This window comes from Ochotona princeps, chromosome 5, assembly GCF_030435755.1.
Source record: "Ochotona princeps isolate mOchPri1 chromosome 5, mOchPri1.hap1, whole genome shotgun sequence".
NCBI classification, from domain to species: domain Eukaryota; kingdom Metazoa; phylum Chordata; class Mammalia; order Lagomorpha; family Ochotonidae; genus Ochotona; species Ochotona princeps.
Genome location: NC_080836.1, coordinates 40,618,523 through 40,633,691, shown reverse-complemented (window position 1 = coordinate 40,633,691; position 15,169 = coordinate 40,618,523). Strand labels below are relative to the sequence as shown.

The 15,169-nt window shown below is 43.9% G+C and overlaps 1 protein-coding gene across 8 annotated transcripts in view; it reads right to left on the bottom strand.

Annotated features, from left to right (window-relative positions):
- The window catches only part of TANC1 (tetratricopeptide repeat, ankyrin repeat and coiled-coil containing 1), a 240,347-nt gene that overhangs the window by 74,605 nt on the left and 150,573 nt on the right, over window positions 1-15,169 (bottom strand). For 5 of the 8 annotated variants that reach the window (XM_058664514.1, XM_058664518.1, XM_058664520.1 and 2 more), the window contains 2 exons: window positions 12,637-12,741; window positions 507-637 (listed from right to left, as the gene is read on the bottom strand). In XM_058664514.1, the coding sequence (XP_058520497.1) occupies window positions 507-637; window positions 12,637-12,741 (236 nt within the window). Of the gene's footprint in view, window positions 1-506; window positions 638-11,503; window positions 11,563-12,636; window positions 12,742-15,169 lie in introns of those variants that run through there. The other 3 variants (XM_058664521.1, XM_058664515.1, XM_058664517.1) reach the window with 3 other exon arrangements.

Below are 15,169 nucleotides of genomic sequence, written 5' to 3'. Positions count from 1 at the left end.
GGCTCCTGGTTTCTGATTGGTGTAGCACAGGCCATTACGGTAACCTGGGCAGTGAATCATTGGACGGAAGATCTTCCTCTCTGTCTCTCCTCCTCTCCATATATCTGACTTTGCAATAAAAATAAATAAGTCTTTAAAAAAAATCTCAACAGCTAAAAAAAGCACAAGAGTGTGTGAACCAAAGCAGCCAGAGAGGAATGGTGCTATACAGACAACAGGATCATCATGACAAAGCAATTGCTGCAGCCACCCACTCTCAAGCCCATGCCACCAGTGCTTGCGATGGTGACGGTGAGGTGGACATGGACATTTTCTCGGGCTCTGCTCCCTTCTGCTTTCCCCCACCTCCCCACCACAAAAGCCTAAAAACATCTGCAATAAATCTCAATGCACAGCAGCCCAGATTCAGGCTGAACGACTTTGCCACCCAAGGATGAGGGAGAGATGCTTATCATGTCCTTTGTCCTCTGAGTAGGTATGGAATACGCGTCTTCCTCAGCCATTACCGTGGTTTCATTTTTGTCTTCCATGGTGATGTGTGTGGCACTTGGGATCCCTTCTCCAAGTAAAAATCCCAGCCTTGTCAACAGTTCTTGAGCTGCTGGTGAACAGCTTGGTTCATTATCGGTCTTCGCTTCTGGAACAAAGAAAGCAAACAATGAAGAGGCCCCTCAGGAGGATTTCAGGCTCACATCTGGAGAGTCTGCACCACTGCTGCGTGTCTGGCACTTTGTCTATTTTTACTCAATGCACAAATTTTGACAATGTCGCCTGTCCTCTAAGTAATGCATTCCAACTAGGTAGCGGTGGCAGGATAAGAAAAGTGCAAAAATGAAACTTCAAGCACAAACGGTGACATACTTGACCTGAAGCAGAGGAGCACTGCACCAGCTGGTAGCATTTTCTGTTTCCATGTTACATGACAAAGAGATACATTAGATAGCCTTTGATGACTCTTTATTTTACCCTGAAAGAACAAAATGCTTCCAGGAGCCACAGGAAGCTGAAATAGAGGAAACCCCCAAGGGGCAGGTTGGCAGCTGAGATGTTCAGGGAAGACCCACATCTGAGTTGCACAACTTGGGTGGGATACCTGCTACACCTACCCCACAGAAGTTAAAGTCAAAACCAGGATTGCAACTCAAGGTTAGTCACTGAGAACACACGCTGGAATTTTACTTTTCAGGGAGCTGTGTCCTGAGAGATGAGACTGTTGTCCCACCCTGCTGCCCATGCAGAACCATCAGGCTGTCAGCTCAGAACACTCCATGGTGACACTCAGAAGGCTGGCCTCTCTGGGACTATCCCTGAGGTTGGCCGTCTGTTTTTCTTACATTGAAGAGAAGTTGACAGTTGCACATGATTTACATGTTGAGCTACAGTAGGAATGAGGAACATTTTTTTTTTCTGCTAAGGGCCACTTAGATTCTTGTCCTTCACAATTATCAGCTTAAAAACCCGACCAGCACTCCTCCCACTGGTTTAGGTGAGGGACGAGAATGTGATGGGCAGAGCCGGGGAGAGATGCGATACTCATTGGTTCCAATAGAGGTCGGGGCTCAGAAGAGAACCAACCCAGGGGTTAAAACCATCAGCTGATCGGAGTGATGGACGGTGGCGGGCACTGTGCTTACTAGTAGTACATGTAGGAGCCTGGACTGGGAATGCCTCAAAGTTTTTTTTAGGGGGATTCCCCTGAACAAAATGGAGGAATCAAAGCATTAATCAAAAAAAAGATGGAAAATGGAGTAGATGAATCAACCACCTCAGCTTTATGCTTGCAGCGGAAAACTGGACAAGGGGAAACCCTAAGACGGACTATGTCAATCAGTGGACTCTGCACCAGCCTCATCATACCTGGACTGTTGCTGATGATGTGTTGGAGCTTCTAATTGATCGAGGTGACGCTCTGCTGGCTCTGCCTACAAACCTGAGAGGGCCTCCCTAAGAGGCCGTTGAACTTGAACTGGACAAGAGGGATGCTGGACTCTGTATGGTGTAAACTTTTAATTAGGGAATCTCAACGGAACTTGAGCTGTGGTTATGCATCAAGGTGAAGGAATTCATGATGGGGGAAGGGTTTGGGGTGAAGGGGGGGGAATCCCAGTACCTATGTGTCATGTAATGCAATGTAATTAATGAATAAATGAATATTAAAGAAAAAAAAAATTAAGGAGCCAAAGACTGAATTTTGAGTCCTGCTGGTAGCTTCCTTGGCAGAATTGGATCAAACGATTCTGTAGGCCTTATATGGCCCACAGGCTAGAAGTTCGCCACCCTGAAAGGTACTTCATTACAGTCCATTAACAAAAGGCTACTGATGTCTTTCTAGCATGGTTCTTGCATTTTTACATGGGCACCCATCAGGAGATGAAATAATGTCCAAAGAAAATTGTTTTGATAGCATGTGGAACTTGAGAACAACATGCAGCTTCTAGCATAAGCTCCCATCATTCTCTTCTCTAATTGTCTAGCTACACTGAACTATACACACATCATGAACCACAAACAACAAAAAATCAAAATTTTCCTCAGGGAACTAAGTGTATTATCTCAACTCACACATCACTTCTGCTAGGTCATGCCCATAGGGTAGCTGGCACTAACGGATACAAGGTTGGCAGTATCCTCAAGAAAGGAAAAGCACCCTCCACCTGCTTGTTCTCCGGTGCAGGGTGGGAGAAAGAGCCGTTAACCAATTACTCCAGAAAAAGGTAGTGGTAAGGGAACCTAGGCCTAATTAAGTGATCTGGATTAGAACAGTCCTGATATTTCTAGGTCCTCTGAGTTAAACTCATAGAAAAGGTAGTGGCCCCAAGCCAACATGGGGGACGGGCACCTCCCAAGGGTGAGTTGACCACACCTCAAAGCTGGTCTAGGGCTGTCCGTCCCGACCAGAGACTTCAAGCCACATTTTGATTCTCAAGGTAGATGGGCATGTGGGCATGGATGGAGGAAACCAAAACCAAATTGGGACAACTTGGGCACACCCGAGAGCTGTACCACTCAGAACAGAACTGGTCTGCCCTACCCTGTCCCCAGGTGCGGGCAGGGCAGCAACTTTATCACAGGTGGCAACTGCACTAGGGGAGGGAACAGGATCCCACTCTGGGCAAGAAGTGGGTGAGGGGTGGATGTCGGTGGTTTCTCTACAGCAAGGCCATCTTCAAAACAATGTCTACACAGTTACCCACTTGTGAACCTCTGGTTTCTGGTACGACCTTTAACAATCTGGGACACAGGCAGAAGCTCATCGTGGTCGGCAGCTGTGGAGGCCAAGTGCAGTGGCATAGGCTTGGCTGCCACAAAAATGGCATGACAACCTGCAGGACCACAGCCTATGACCCAGTCGGGACTCCCTGGAAGGCCCCGGGCCTGTGCAGCTCCTGTATGTAGCAGAGACTCTGCTACTTCCACACTATGCCTACAGATACCGCTGGTTCTCAGGGTTTCCACTTCCAAGACAAAATCCAAACCAATCAGCCATCCAACTTGTTTCTATCATCAGAAAAACTGGGGAGCAGTGGGCAATTCTAAAGTTCATGGCTGAGGAGACTCCTGGGTTGATTAACTGTTCAACTCAGACTTTGCAACTCCTACTCAGCCATAAACACAACCCAGGGGCAGGAAGAGAGGACTGCCTGTATATTGTTTCCCAACCGTTAGCCAGAGCAATTTTATTTCTTTCAAAGGCTTCCCAATGGTCTTTTCATGTTACTTTCTTTTCTAAAATGTCATCCTAGTGACCTTCCTCTTAAAAGGTCCCCTACAGCTTAAATTCCTTAATCCACATCAAACCTTGTGTCTCCTTCCCAAATGCACACTCTTTGTCACTCAGCTTTTCATTTTGGCACAAGGACTCCGGTGTGAAGTGAGACAGTGCCATTTTGGGAGAGAGAAACTGCCTGGGAACTCACAGGGATAAACTTGACTGTGAAATGCAAATGCATTTCCACATCCACAGTCCTTCCTCAAGCACTGTGTTTAACAACCAGATGATTATCTCTAGCCCAATTATTACTCCAATCCTCCTCCCATCTCCACACAAAACTCTAATGCTCTATGCTAAGTGCAGTCTATTTTTATTCATGTTAACAACATGAATAATGGGTGTGGCTCATCCCCAGCAGCAGAAGGGTTGCAGAGAAGAAAGGCCTCATTTCTTAACAATACTATATTTCATAGGCTTAAATATTCAAAGGACCCATGGTGGGCATGTTTGGAATTGAGAGAATAGGTGGCCATGTACTCCTTAGGAATGCCTTAGGCAAATGGAGATTGTTATTCCTCCCAGTGACACTAGTGGAAGGTCATGTGGAAATGGTAAAGCCAAGTGCTGGGATCTCCTCCTGTCTGCCCTTTGGCTGCTCATATCTGGTTGGGCAACAGCTTACAACCTGCCCAGATCCCCATTTAGCCCTGTTCTATCTCCAAACCATCAGGACCTTTCTCTGTCCTCTCACTCCACTCCACTGCCGTGGAAGAAGGGTGTTGACTATTCTAAAGCTTTATGGTGCTGAACCTCAATTTCCTCATCAGTGAAGCGGCTATACCCACTTCCTATAGGTTATGAGTCTCAAAAACTAATCATGTGTGTGAAACACCATAAAAACCACAAGACACCATCACACCGATTGTTATCTCTAGCAACTTTGACACCAGCAGCCCACACTTCCTCACCCTTGTTTCCCTTCCTGGTCTCAGACGCTCATAACTGTTTCCATATGTGCTTATAGACATTTCTGCTATCTGAAAGTATAACTTTACAGTATTTGTTTCAAGGAGCTTTTCCTAAATGTACCGTATTAAGACAATAAAATCTCCCCTTTTACTGGTCACCAAACTCCAAACATGGCTGTTCTGGGAGTACTGAGTTGCCTGGGAGCTGCTGCTGCTATCATCTGCCATCTCATTCCTGTTGCTTTGAGCCACATTCCAGAGCAGCTTCTAGAGACTGTCAGTACATTCCAGAGCAGTTTCTAGAGACTGTCAGCACTCATTCCAGAAAAGAGGACACTAGGCTTTGCTCTTCTGCTCAAACTCAGAAGAGCACTGGGTATTAACAAGAGGACTATGGCGCCTTCAACCACTGACTTAGAACCAAGTGTCCAAGACAGCAGTCTATGAGTCAGGTCTTTTAAGTGAGACAGGCCCCTGATGCAACGTTAAGACCCTTGTCATGCCTCTACTTCCCTATCGCCTGCTTCCCGATGAACTTGATGTTTATCCGTCAGTAGCTTCCTGTCTCCTCTGCTTCAGCCATCACATGCCCTCCTCCTTGGGAGTTTCAAACACAGTGTCTTAAAGGGAATGTCCATCCATAAACCCACTGGTCCTGTCAATAACTTCTAGCCTGCGATACCACACACATAAATCATGCAATTATCTTTAAGCTTTTGATCTCATTCACTTTATCCTGAAATTGTCACCAAACCTTGCAATTTCTTCTTTAAAAAAATGTCCTCGACTTCGTCTTTTCAGTCAGCCTGGCACTAACCTCCTACTCCTCTCAGTAACTGTTTGGATCATTTTTCTCTTCATTTTCTTTCCTCTCAGCGAGTTTGTAAACTTTTGGGTTTCAGTGCTCAATCTTTTTTTTTTTGAATGTTGTAGATTTAATTTGTTTTGTCAAAGTACCAAGAAAGTAAAGGGGGTAAACACATATTTTATCACACAGCTCATCAAATTCCCAAACAAACCTTACAATAAACAAATAACCAAGAGTCTTTTCATGTTTTCCTATATATAACTGATAGCCACAATACACTATTATTATACTTATTCAGGGCTCTATCTTAAAAACTGCTGGGAACTCCAAAGAACTTGGATTGCATATCAATATTTATTGTACTAGAAATTAAAACTAAGGCTTCACTACTGAAACCACTGGTATTTTAAAAATAACTAATTTCAATCATAAAAGAAGAATGATAGATTTACGTTAAAAAATTTCTCTAATGCTTGATTTCAGAGAAGACAGCGGGATTCTCCTGTATGCTTTTTTTATTCCACCTGCTGAGCTATGTTGTTCAGGTTGCAGCACAAGAAAAGCTGCAGGGTTTCTTCAGTTAATTCCATATTTTTCATTGCTATTGAACCAAACTATGAAAAAGAATTCCTTAAACATAAATCTCTGTACTGACTTGGAATCCCCATGAATGAATTTGTCATATGTGGAAAGCAAATCCATTGTTTCATTTTATATTTTAAATGGGTCTTTTAACCATGTAACATTTTGTAGCATCATGCATTGGATCACTTAAAAAATACTCATTGTGTAGTTCTTACAAACGGTGGCACACCCATTATATCATATCAAAATATCACATTCTTTAATACCATCAATCTCTAACAAAAATTCTTAACCATGTGACAGATGCACTTTTCCCAAATCCTGGACTCTCATTTGAAAGGTCGAGCTCCTTCATTAATAACTAATCCTCTGAGGCAATTTGCTTTCATTCTTGTTTTTCACTCAAAGTGACAGGAGTATTTCATGCACTTTTTGAGAAAATGCATGCCAATCACCTACTTTTAAGTAACCAGAGTTTGCTGATCATCCCTTCAAATAAAACTGGTGCTCCCTTTACAAGGCGGCAAAAATGGGGCTAACTCAAGCAGATTCATAAGCCCTTTTCCTTGAGACAATCACTCTGCTTCTGCATGCAGAGGTGCTTTATGCACATGCACAATCTCATCACACAGAAGATGGTGTTGAGGGTTAATAGCTAACACCATCATTTTAGGTGCTCTGCCAGGGGTCTTCTTCAGTCAAGTTTTTCTGATACAAGGACACAGCAGTGACCAATACTCCAACTAAGGTATCAGATACCCCTGCTTGGATGTGCATTTATTAAGATGTCACAAGCTTCAATGACAACTACTGCTTTATACCATCAATGCAAATGTCAACACAAAGGAAATGGAAATCTCTCCTGGTATTATTAAAAGTTTTGATAATACAAACTGAAGAGGGTTCTGGCGACACCTATATGTCTGATGTACACTTACAAACTTGGCATTCAATTTATAACCGTGCTAAATTTTCCTTCTTAATACATCAGTTAACAAATACCAGTCACAGATACCTCTCACCCTAATAACAGATGTCTTATATGCCCTGATACTCCCTTATATTTCATGACCAACTTCTTGGGGGTAGAAGAGTTGGGTCTGTCTGAATCAGGTTTCCTGATCACATCTCTATAAGTTCAGCTCTCTTCTTCACAGCTCTCCTGAAACAGCCCTGTTAACCTTTTCAGGTTACACACAGAGAGAAAGAGAGAGGTCTAGATCTTGTATCCATTGATTTACTCCCCTAATGGCAGCAACAGTCAGGACCAGGCCAGGCCAAAATCAAGAGCCATTGAGTTTCCTCCAGGTCTCCCACATGGGGACTGGAACCCAGGGCCATCATCCTCTTTTTTCCCAAACACATTAACAGCACCTTCATTCTTTTCTTTTTTTTCTTCCTTCCTTCCTTTTAAATACTGCACCTCTTTAGATTTCCCTGTAGATTTCTGATCTTGCTAACATGTCTGTTCTACAAGGGAGAAAAGTGGTCAATATACTTAGAGACTATGCTCTAACGGACTCTCCTCCCCAACCATCTTGCTGGTACTTCTTCGGCCTACTGTTCACCACTAATAAATAAAGAACCAAAGTGTCTCAGTTCTGCTACCTTCTTTTTCCAAGCCTAAGTGATTTCATCTTACTCCATGACCACCAAGCAAGTGGATGCCTGGTTGACATTCTGAGCTCAGTTCAGAATTGTTGGTTGGACACATTTTCCTTGAGAGGCCAACATCACCTCAAAATCAGTATGCCCCAAACTGAACTCAAACCAAAACAGATGGTTCCATCTCCTCCAGTTGAATTTGTCATGACTGTTCCTAACAGCGCCCAATTCCTTGCCATTCAAAAACCTTCTACTCCTCACCTCTCCTTTCCTGTCAAATAATGAGACTTTATTTTCTTAGTTAATGGTGGAAGTCTTTGTCTAACTATTCTTTCTAACCTGGTCTCTTTTCCCGCCATACTCCATCCTACTCTGCTATTAAGGTGCTATGGTCTGAACGTCTCTTCCCCTCTGAACTATATCTTGAAATCCTAAGTTCCCAGAAGTGTTGGGATTAGAAGGCAGGGCCGTTGAGGAGTGATTTGGTCACAGGGGCACAGCCCCCCTTGAGCTGAATCAGTGTCCTTTAAGAGATTTAAAGGGCTTTGTCTGCCCATCCCCTGGGAGGTCACTAGGAAAAGATGGCGTAGAGTCAGGGAGCAAACCCTCAGTATACACCAAATCTTCAAGTGCCTTCATTTCAATTTCCAAGTCTTAGAAACATGAAAACTAACTTTAGGTTGTGTCTAAGTCATCTAGTATATAGTAATTTTATTACAGCATCCTAAATGGACGAAGATACCAGGTAAATCTTGAGGTACAGCTGCGATGAAATCTTTTGATATGCTGAATCTACACCTGTTAAACCCCCATCTAACCACAAAGCTTAGTCATTATCCCTCGTTTTGTAGTTATTCTGTATTTACCAATCTTTAAACCACGATCAGACTTGACATTCATCTGAAATAGCAACCAATCCAGTAATTTTTCACAGCACAGACTTCACTAGTCTGTATTCAAGAAAACACAGCATGAACGGACATGCTACCTCTCTCACCACACACACACACACACACACACACGGGATGCTTCCTTTACATATTTCCATCTAAGCAAATATTCCATCACTGTTTAAACAATGCATCACCATTATTACAAGCTGAAAACCAAAGAAAAGTAGGACTGGGACTACCTCTAGAGAAGAAAAAGTTGAATATGGTTAGAGGATCCACACAATTAGATTTTATGGCTTAAATGAGGATATAGGTAGGTAAATACCATCTTTCTTTACATTTTAAATTTCCTGTACATTTTAGATGTCTGAAAGGGTAATAAAAATAATAATGAAGCATCAGAGGCACAGTGAGCTATTTGTAACCCCAGCATCCCATATCGGAATGCCAGTTCAAGCCCCATTTTGGGTCCAACTCCCTGCCAAAGTGCCTGGAAAGGCATCAGCAGATGGCACAAGTACTGGGCTCCTGCCACCACATGGGAAACATGGGTGAGGCTCTGGGCTCTTGGGTCATCCTGGACCTGCGCTGGTTATTGCGTCCATTTAAAGAAGAAACCAGCTGATGGAAGATCCCTCTTGCTCACTCTCTCTCTCTCTCTCCAACTCTACCACTTTGCCTTTTAAACAAACTTTTTTTTAATTAAAGAAAAAAAGCATCAACATTTACTTAAACATATCTAAAACACAGGCCTCTCCCTTCTAATAAGATAGTTTTATATTAAATTATGCTGTTTTTCACATATGGCAATTTTATTTGCTAACTAGGCTGCCAGAAAATAAGTTTCATAATATTTTGAGATTGATCTTCCCCAAGCCATGACTCATGCAACTAAAAACTTTCTCATCCCTCCCCCAAAGGTTGCTCAAGATGCTAATAATATACTGAAGCAAAGCTAAATGGATTGTTCCTAACTTTTTTTTAAAAAGGTTGTGAATCATACTGTAATCTAATATTCACCTTGAATCCATCTGGGGTCCTGCAAACAACCCTTTAATACAGAGGTACTGGTTTGTAGGGAGATGTCATTTTCTCTCTGAACAATTACATGTTTATAAACAGGAAGCTCATTTTAAAGAGCTCAATCTGCAGGACACACAGTCTGCTAAGACCATTTGACAGGAAAAAAATTGGTATTTTTCATTTGACAACTCATTAGGTCATTTTTTTACAGAGCAGAAAACACTGGATTTCAATTTTTCTTTACATTTTAAAAAAGTAGACTGTCTTCTCCTAAAAATGTTCCTACATGAATTTCAATAAAAAGTATTTTTTAACCAAAAAACGTTCATGTGCCCCATCATTTAATCTACTTCTCTCATGACTAAAACATGCAAATTCCACACAAGTGGGCCTTTCCAAAAATTCATGGGGAAAGAGACAAACTTATTTGGGTACAAAGATTGTGAAATCCATGCCTAACGTCTTCCAAATTATGCATTGTTCCATTAGCTTTGTAAAGACCCTCTCCTACATTCATATCAGTTAACAAGAAAATTCAAAGTGGTCCTTGATTTTCCTGTACATTGATTTAAATTTCAGAGTTAGGGATTTCAAATTTCTGTTGCTGCACTATGGTCACCAGAGCAAACGTAGGCACTGTAGTCTGGAATGAGTATTCTAAACGTTTAGGAATAATCTGATATTTCAGGAAACTCCATGAAATTTCATAAGCATTTCACCAGGGTTTTATGCATTTAGTAAACACTGTGCTATATTACTGACAGCCTGGAAAATCACGGTCAAGGACTTGCTGAGAATGCTCAGTGGAAATACAGCAGAAGAGCAAATTGTAAAGGAAAATCAAGTGATGATGCCAATATTAAAGCTTATAAGCTAGTATTTGCCCATCATGCATCTGCACATGCCTGAGATAATTTTTTTTTTACCCACAATTAGTTCTTGCTGGTTCGAGCCCTTTCTTGGAGTTCACTGACCTGGACACAAAACCTACACTTTAATACGGCAGTCTTAATTAACCCCACTGAAACTTAAAGAATCCCAGAAGGATTACAAAACATATCACCCTTCACTAATTGCCACATTCGGTTCTGTTAGGCAACTACCTCCTCATCAACCAAGGCAAAGAGAGCTCTCCCAGGGCTTCCATCAACATCATTGCTATCTCCATACATGCCCACGTGCCATAGGAACAGGAGACATGTGCCTATACCCTGACACCTAAAAAGGTCAAAATGTACCCTGTCTTAATTTTGGCTGAAATGCTCAGCTCTGGGCCTGGATGCACAGCCCCTGCACGTCACACATTTGGTCCCCATGAGCCTGCTGGTGCCACATCATAGTGCTGAGGTCTCTGGAGTGCGTGTGCACACTGCAGTGTCTCCAACATGACCAAGGACTGCAAGCGAACTGAGCTCAGTGCACAGGCCAACCCAAGAAACCCTCACCTCGCCAAGAAAGGGAGCCAGCCCTGCCCTGGAGCAGGGGCAGCAAGCTGACAACAGGAACTATTTATAACTGCCTTTCTCTGCACAATCAAAAGCCTGCATTCCTGACCCCCACTCCCCACCAGATGAAATGTTCTACCTTACACAGAACCTGGACAACTCTCCCAGCCAGCCAAGGAAGCCAAGGGCCACCTGGTGAAGTGCAAACTGGTCCCAAAGTCAGGAGCAGTAGCCAAAGCTGTGGGGGCACTGATGGAGGAAAGAAGTGCCACTGTCCCTGAGATGGGCAGCCAGCCCATCATCAACTCAACCAATACTAGATTCTAGCTTCAGACACACCCTGGAGAGAAAGCAGAGAACAGACCGGCTGCACACATGAATGCACAAGAGAGAGAGAGAATCTATGTCCGTGGACAGCGGGCCTCATCAGACAGTGCTGTGAGTCCCAGGCCTTTGCTACTCACACTTGCACTGGGTCCCTCTTCATACATGTCCTCTGACCCAAGCCACATGACTTAGGGACCTGGACAGAAAGGACAGGGTGACCATTCTCATGTCTGCAGTCACAACCCTTTGCCTCCCTATGGTGCCCCGCACTGTCTCCCCAACTAACCCTGCTCCAAACTTCTCTTACTGATTTTTAGCACAATCTCCTCCCCGCACCCTGCAACCAGGGGCCCTTTCTGGCTCTATTCTCCATCTTCCCACCACGTGCTCCTTCCCTCACATCCCACCATCTATCACTCAAGGCACCACATGCACACACGAGGTTAGAACACCCCCAACTACATGAGGCAGTAGTATTCCTAAGTAGATGAGTTTTCTTCCACCAGTTCTCTCTCACTGTTACCCCCTTAACTTGAAGGTCAGACAAGCTCACCTACACCAGCCGAGTTCACACGCCCAAACCAAAGGACACAGGCCAGTGAGGCCGACTTCTCAGAACGGAACAATTGGGCAAATTCCAGAGTGGATTTTCAAAGCCAAGAATTGCTAATAACTTATCAACTAAACAATACAACTGTGTGATGCCTATGACGCTTATTTTCAAATATAGGAAGAAGAATCCAGAAAACAACTTCATGGTAAGGCTTCCCTAAACTGCATTTTTTTTTTTTGCCCTGAGTTCAACATCCCTGAAACACTTCATATGTTCAAAAGTTTTCAAAAATTACCAGATGCTTTTCAGAAAACTGTTAATAAGCTCTGCTCAATTCAAGTTCCAGCAGCCAAAGCCTGTTGTTAGACACTCCAAAAGCAGGATATCGAAAAGCACATGATTGTGGGAGCAGCCGGCTGGCTGACTTCTCCAGTCACCCAAGCCGGGCGGTGGGAATCAAAGGAAAGACAACTCCACCCTTATGCAGTGCAAATGGTGCCTGCCCTGTGGGGACCACCCCAGGAATTCACACTAGGGAAATAGATCTGCCACTTCCCCAGGGGGAGTAGTGTTCCCCTACCCCCAAAAGCACAGCCAGTTCAACAAAGCATTGCTCCCAGGGGCACTTGGGTTTTCTTTGAAATGCAGTTTCCTTCCTCTGTCCCCCTCTTTCCCTTCTTGAGACAGTGGGCAGAAACCCACTGAAAACATTCTTACCATTCTCACCGGGCTGGGCTGGCTTGGCCACTTCTCTGAATGGGATTAGCACTGCATCTCCAGGTACCCTGGGGCTTTCCACATACTTGGGCTTCCTGACGGGACCTGCAAGGGGAGAGAGCTGAGAGTGGCTCATCTTTTCCAGAGGCACGCTGGGTGTCCTCACCAAGACCCAAGAATGCCTGCGGGAAGAGCCAGACATTCCCCCTCCACCCACCCCGGAACAAACTAACGCGCGCGCACACACACTTGGGAACGTCCCGACAGAGCTGCCAAGGCAGAGAAGGGTACATTCGCTTTTGAGAATGTAAACTGACAAAAACCAAAGCTATTCTTCTGTGGTGAGGCTGTTGCAGCTGCAGCTGTCTCTGCTGTGAGTTAAGTGGGTGATTCTGACATGTTCAAACCTGGATGGCTGGTGATGTGTGTGTGTGTGTGTGTGTGTAATTTGCCTTTTAACTAGGATGAGGACACATCACTTGATCGGTATATTCACAGGCAAGAGGCAAGAATGACAAAGAGCCAGCCTGTGACATCCACTGCTCCGAGTAGGCAGGGGACAGAGGACGCAGGCATCTTATCAGGATGGTGACACACACAATTATCCTGCAGGGCACAGAATTCTCCCGTGCTCTCCTGCTCTCCTGGTAGCTGCCACAGTTGCTCTGAAAGGACCTACCAGTCAGTCCAGTACATTCAGGAACACAAGAGGCCACTTCCTCCCCAGACACCTAGCTTCTCAGAGAAAATGTAGTTTGTAGACCAGTGGAACCCTCACACATGGCTGCTAGGAACAAGCACTGAACCAGTGGCTTTGAAGTCCTGCAGATGCTACAACGTGATCATAGGGCTAGCACTCTCACAGCTCTGTGAATACACACTCACACAACTGACACATGTGTGCTCATTGCAGCACGGTTCACCATCACCCACGACTCATCAATGACCGATAAAAAACAGAGTCTAGCCACACATGGAACATGATTGGACCCTGAAAAAAAAATGAAGCGCTGAGTCATTCTACAACATGGATGGGTCTTGAAAACTTTATGCTAAATGAAAGAAGCCAGCCACAAAATGATCCTACTACACAATTCCATTCCCATGGAATGCCCTTAATAGGCGAATCTACAGCAACAGCAAGCATGAAAAGCTGCCAGAGTTGTGGGGTGATGGCTAAGGGAAATGGAACTTCTTTTTGAGGTGATAAAATGTTCTAAAATTACATCACAGTGATGATTGCACAAGCTTGTGGATATACTAAGATGTACTGTATTGCATACTTTTAGATAGATGAATTTCATGATATCTGATCTAAATTAAGTTGCTTTAAGAAAAAAAAAATAATAATAAGGCTGCCTCCCCTGTCTGCACTTTTCAAACATCACATCACATTTTGGTCTGGACCCACTCACTTGTTTTCCTTGGGTGCCTTGGACTTAAAGGGACCGTGGATCCACAGCTCTGCTCCCTGCTCAGCCCTGCCCCATCCTGGGGGCAGCTCTGGGCTCACACAACCAAGGCGTGTTGCAGGAGTCCTCTCTGCACTCTTTATCTCAGGTCTCGGATGCATCGAAGCAACTCCATTCTAAATAAAATCTACGATGAGAGATGCTGCCATCTAAAGGTTTAATGCCATAGCAGCTCCATCACTGTAAAAAATAATCCAGTTCCAGAAAGCTAGGCTTCTCAATTTTAAAATAGGCCATGTTATCAACGATACTTCCAGCACTCTACAAATACAGATGCTCTTTCAAACTTTAGAAACCATGATTTTAAAATGTGGTATTTGATGATTTGGCTGTCTCCATGATTTATTGAACCATACAAGAGAGGGGATTGTCTTAAAGGTGAAAATGGAATGACTATAAAGGAAAATATGTTCATGAACTAAGTGAGGAATGCAGGCTGCACAACGGTATCCAGACTATAAAGCACACAATACCCACTTGGAGATATATTTTAGGTAAACCAGAGCAGGAGGGGGAAGAGGCAGAACAGGGCAAGCGCAAGGATCCACCCACCTAAGGTCTGTCATCAGTGCTCCCTCAACTGCTCTCTTCCACCTAAAGGACTCTGGGGAGCTCACATCCTTTATTATTATGGCCCAATGTCACCCAACCATCCCAAACAACAGCAATTCCACTACTCAGTAGATATCTTTACTTCCGTTTATCCCAACTCTTCAGTATGAAGTAGCTCTCTTAAGAGATCTCTAATTGGGCCCTAATCCACTCACCTCTCATGTCCTTCACAAACATTCAAGTAGGAAATATTCTCTTAAAACGTGGCATGTATCATGTGAAAGCATAATGGCTGCTATGAATGGCTGGATCATGGATGCCAATGTCACACAGAATCCACAGGGGACATCCAGGTGTGTCTAAGCGTTTGTAACTATTCTATGCAGAGACAACTGGTAACTACAAGAAGGACACAGCACACAGGCTGCTAAGAGACTTGTGTGTCGAGCACACATGGGTTCCTACACTGTATCCCTCCCTCCAAAATCCCCCCTAATTCCGGTCTTCAT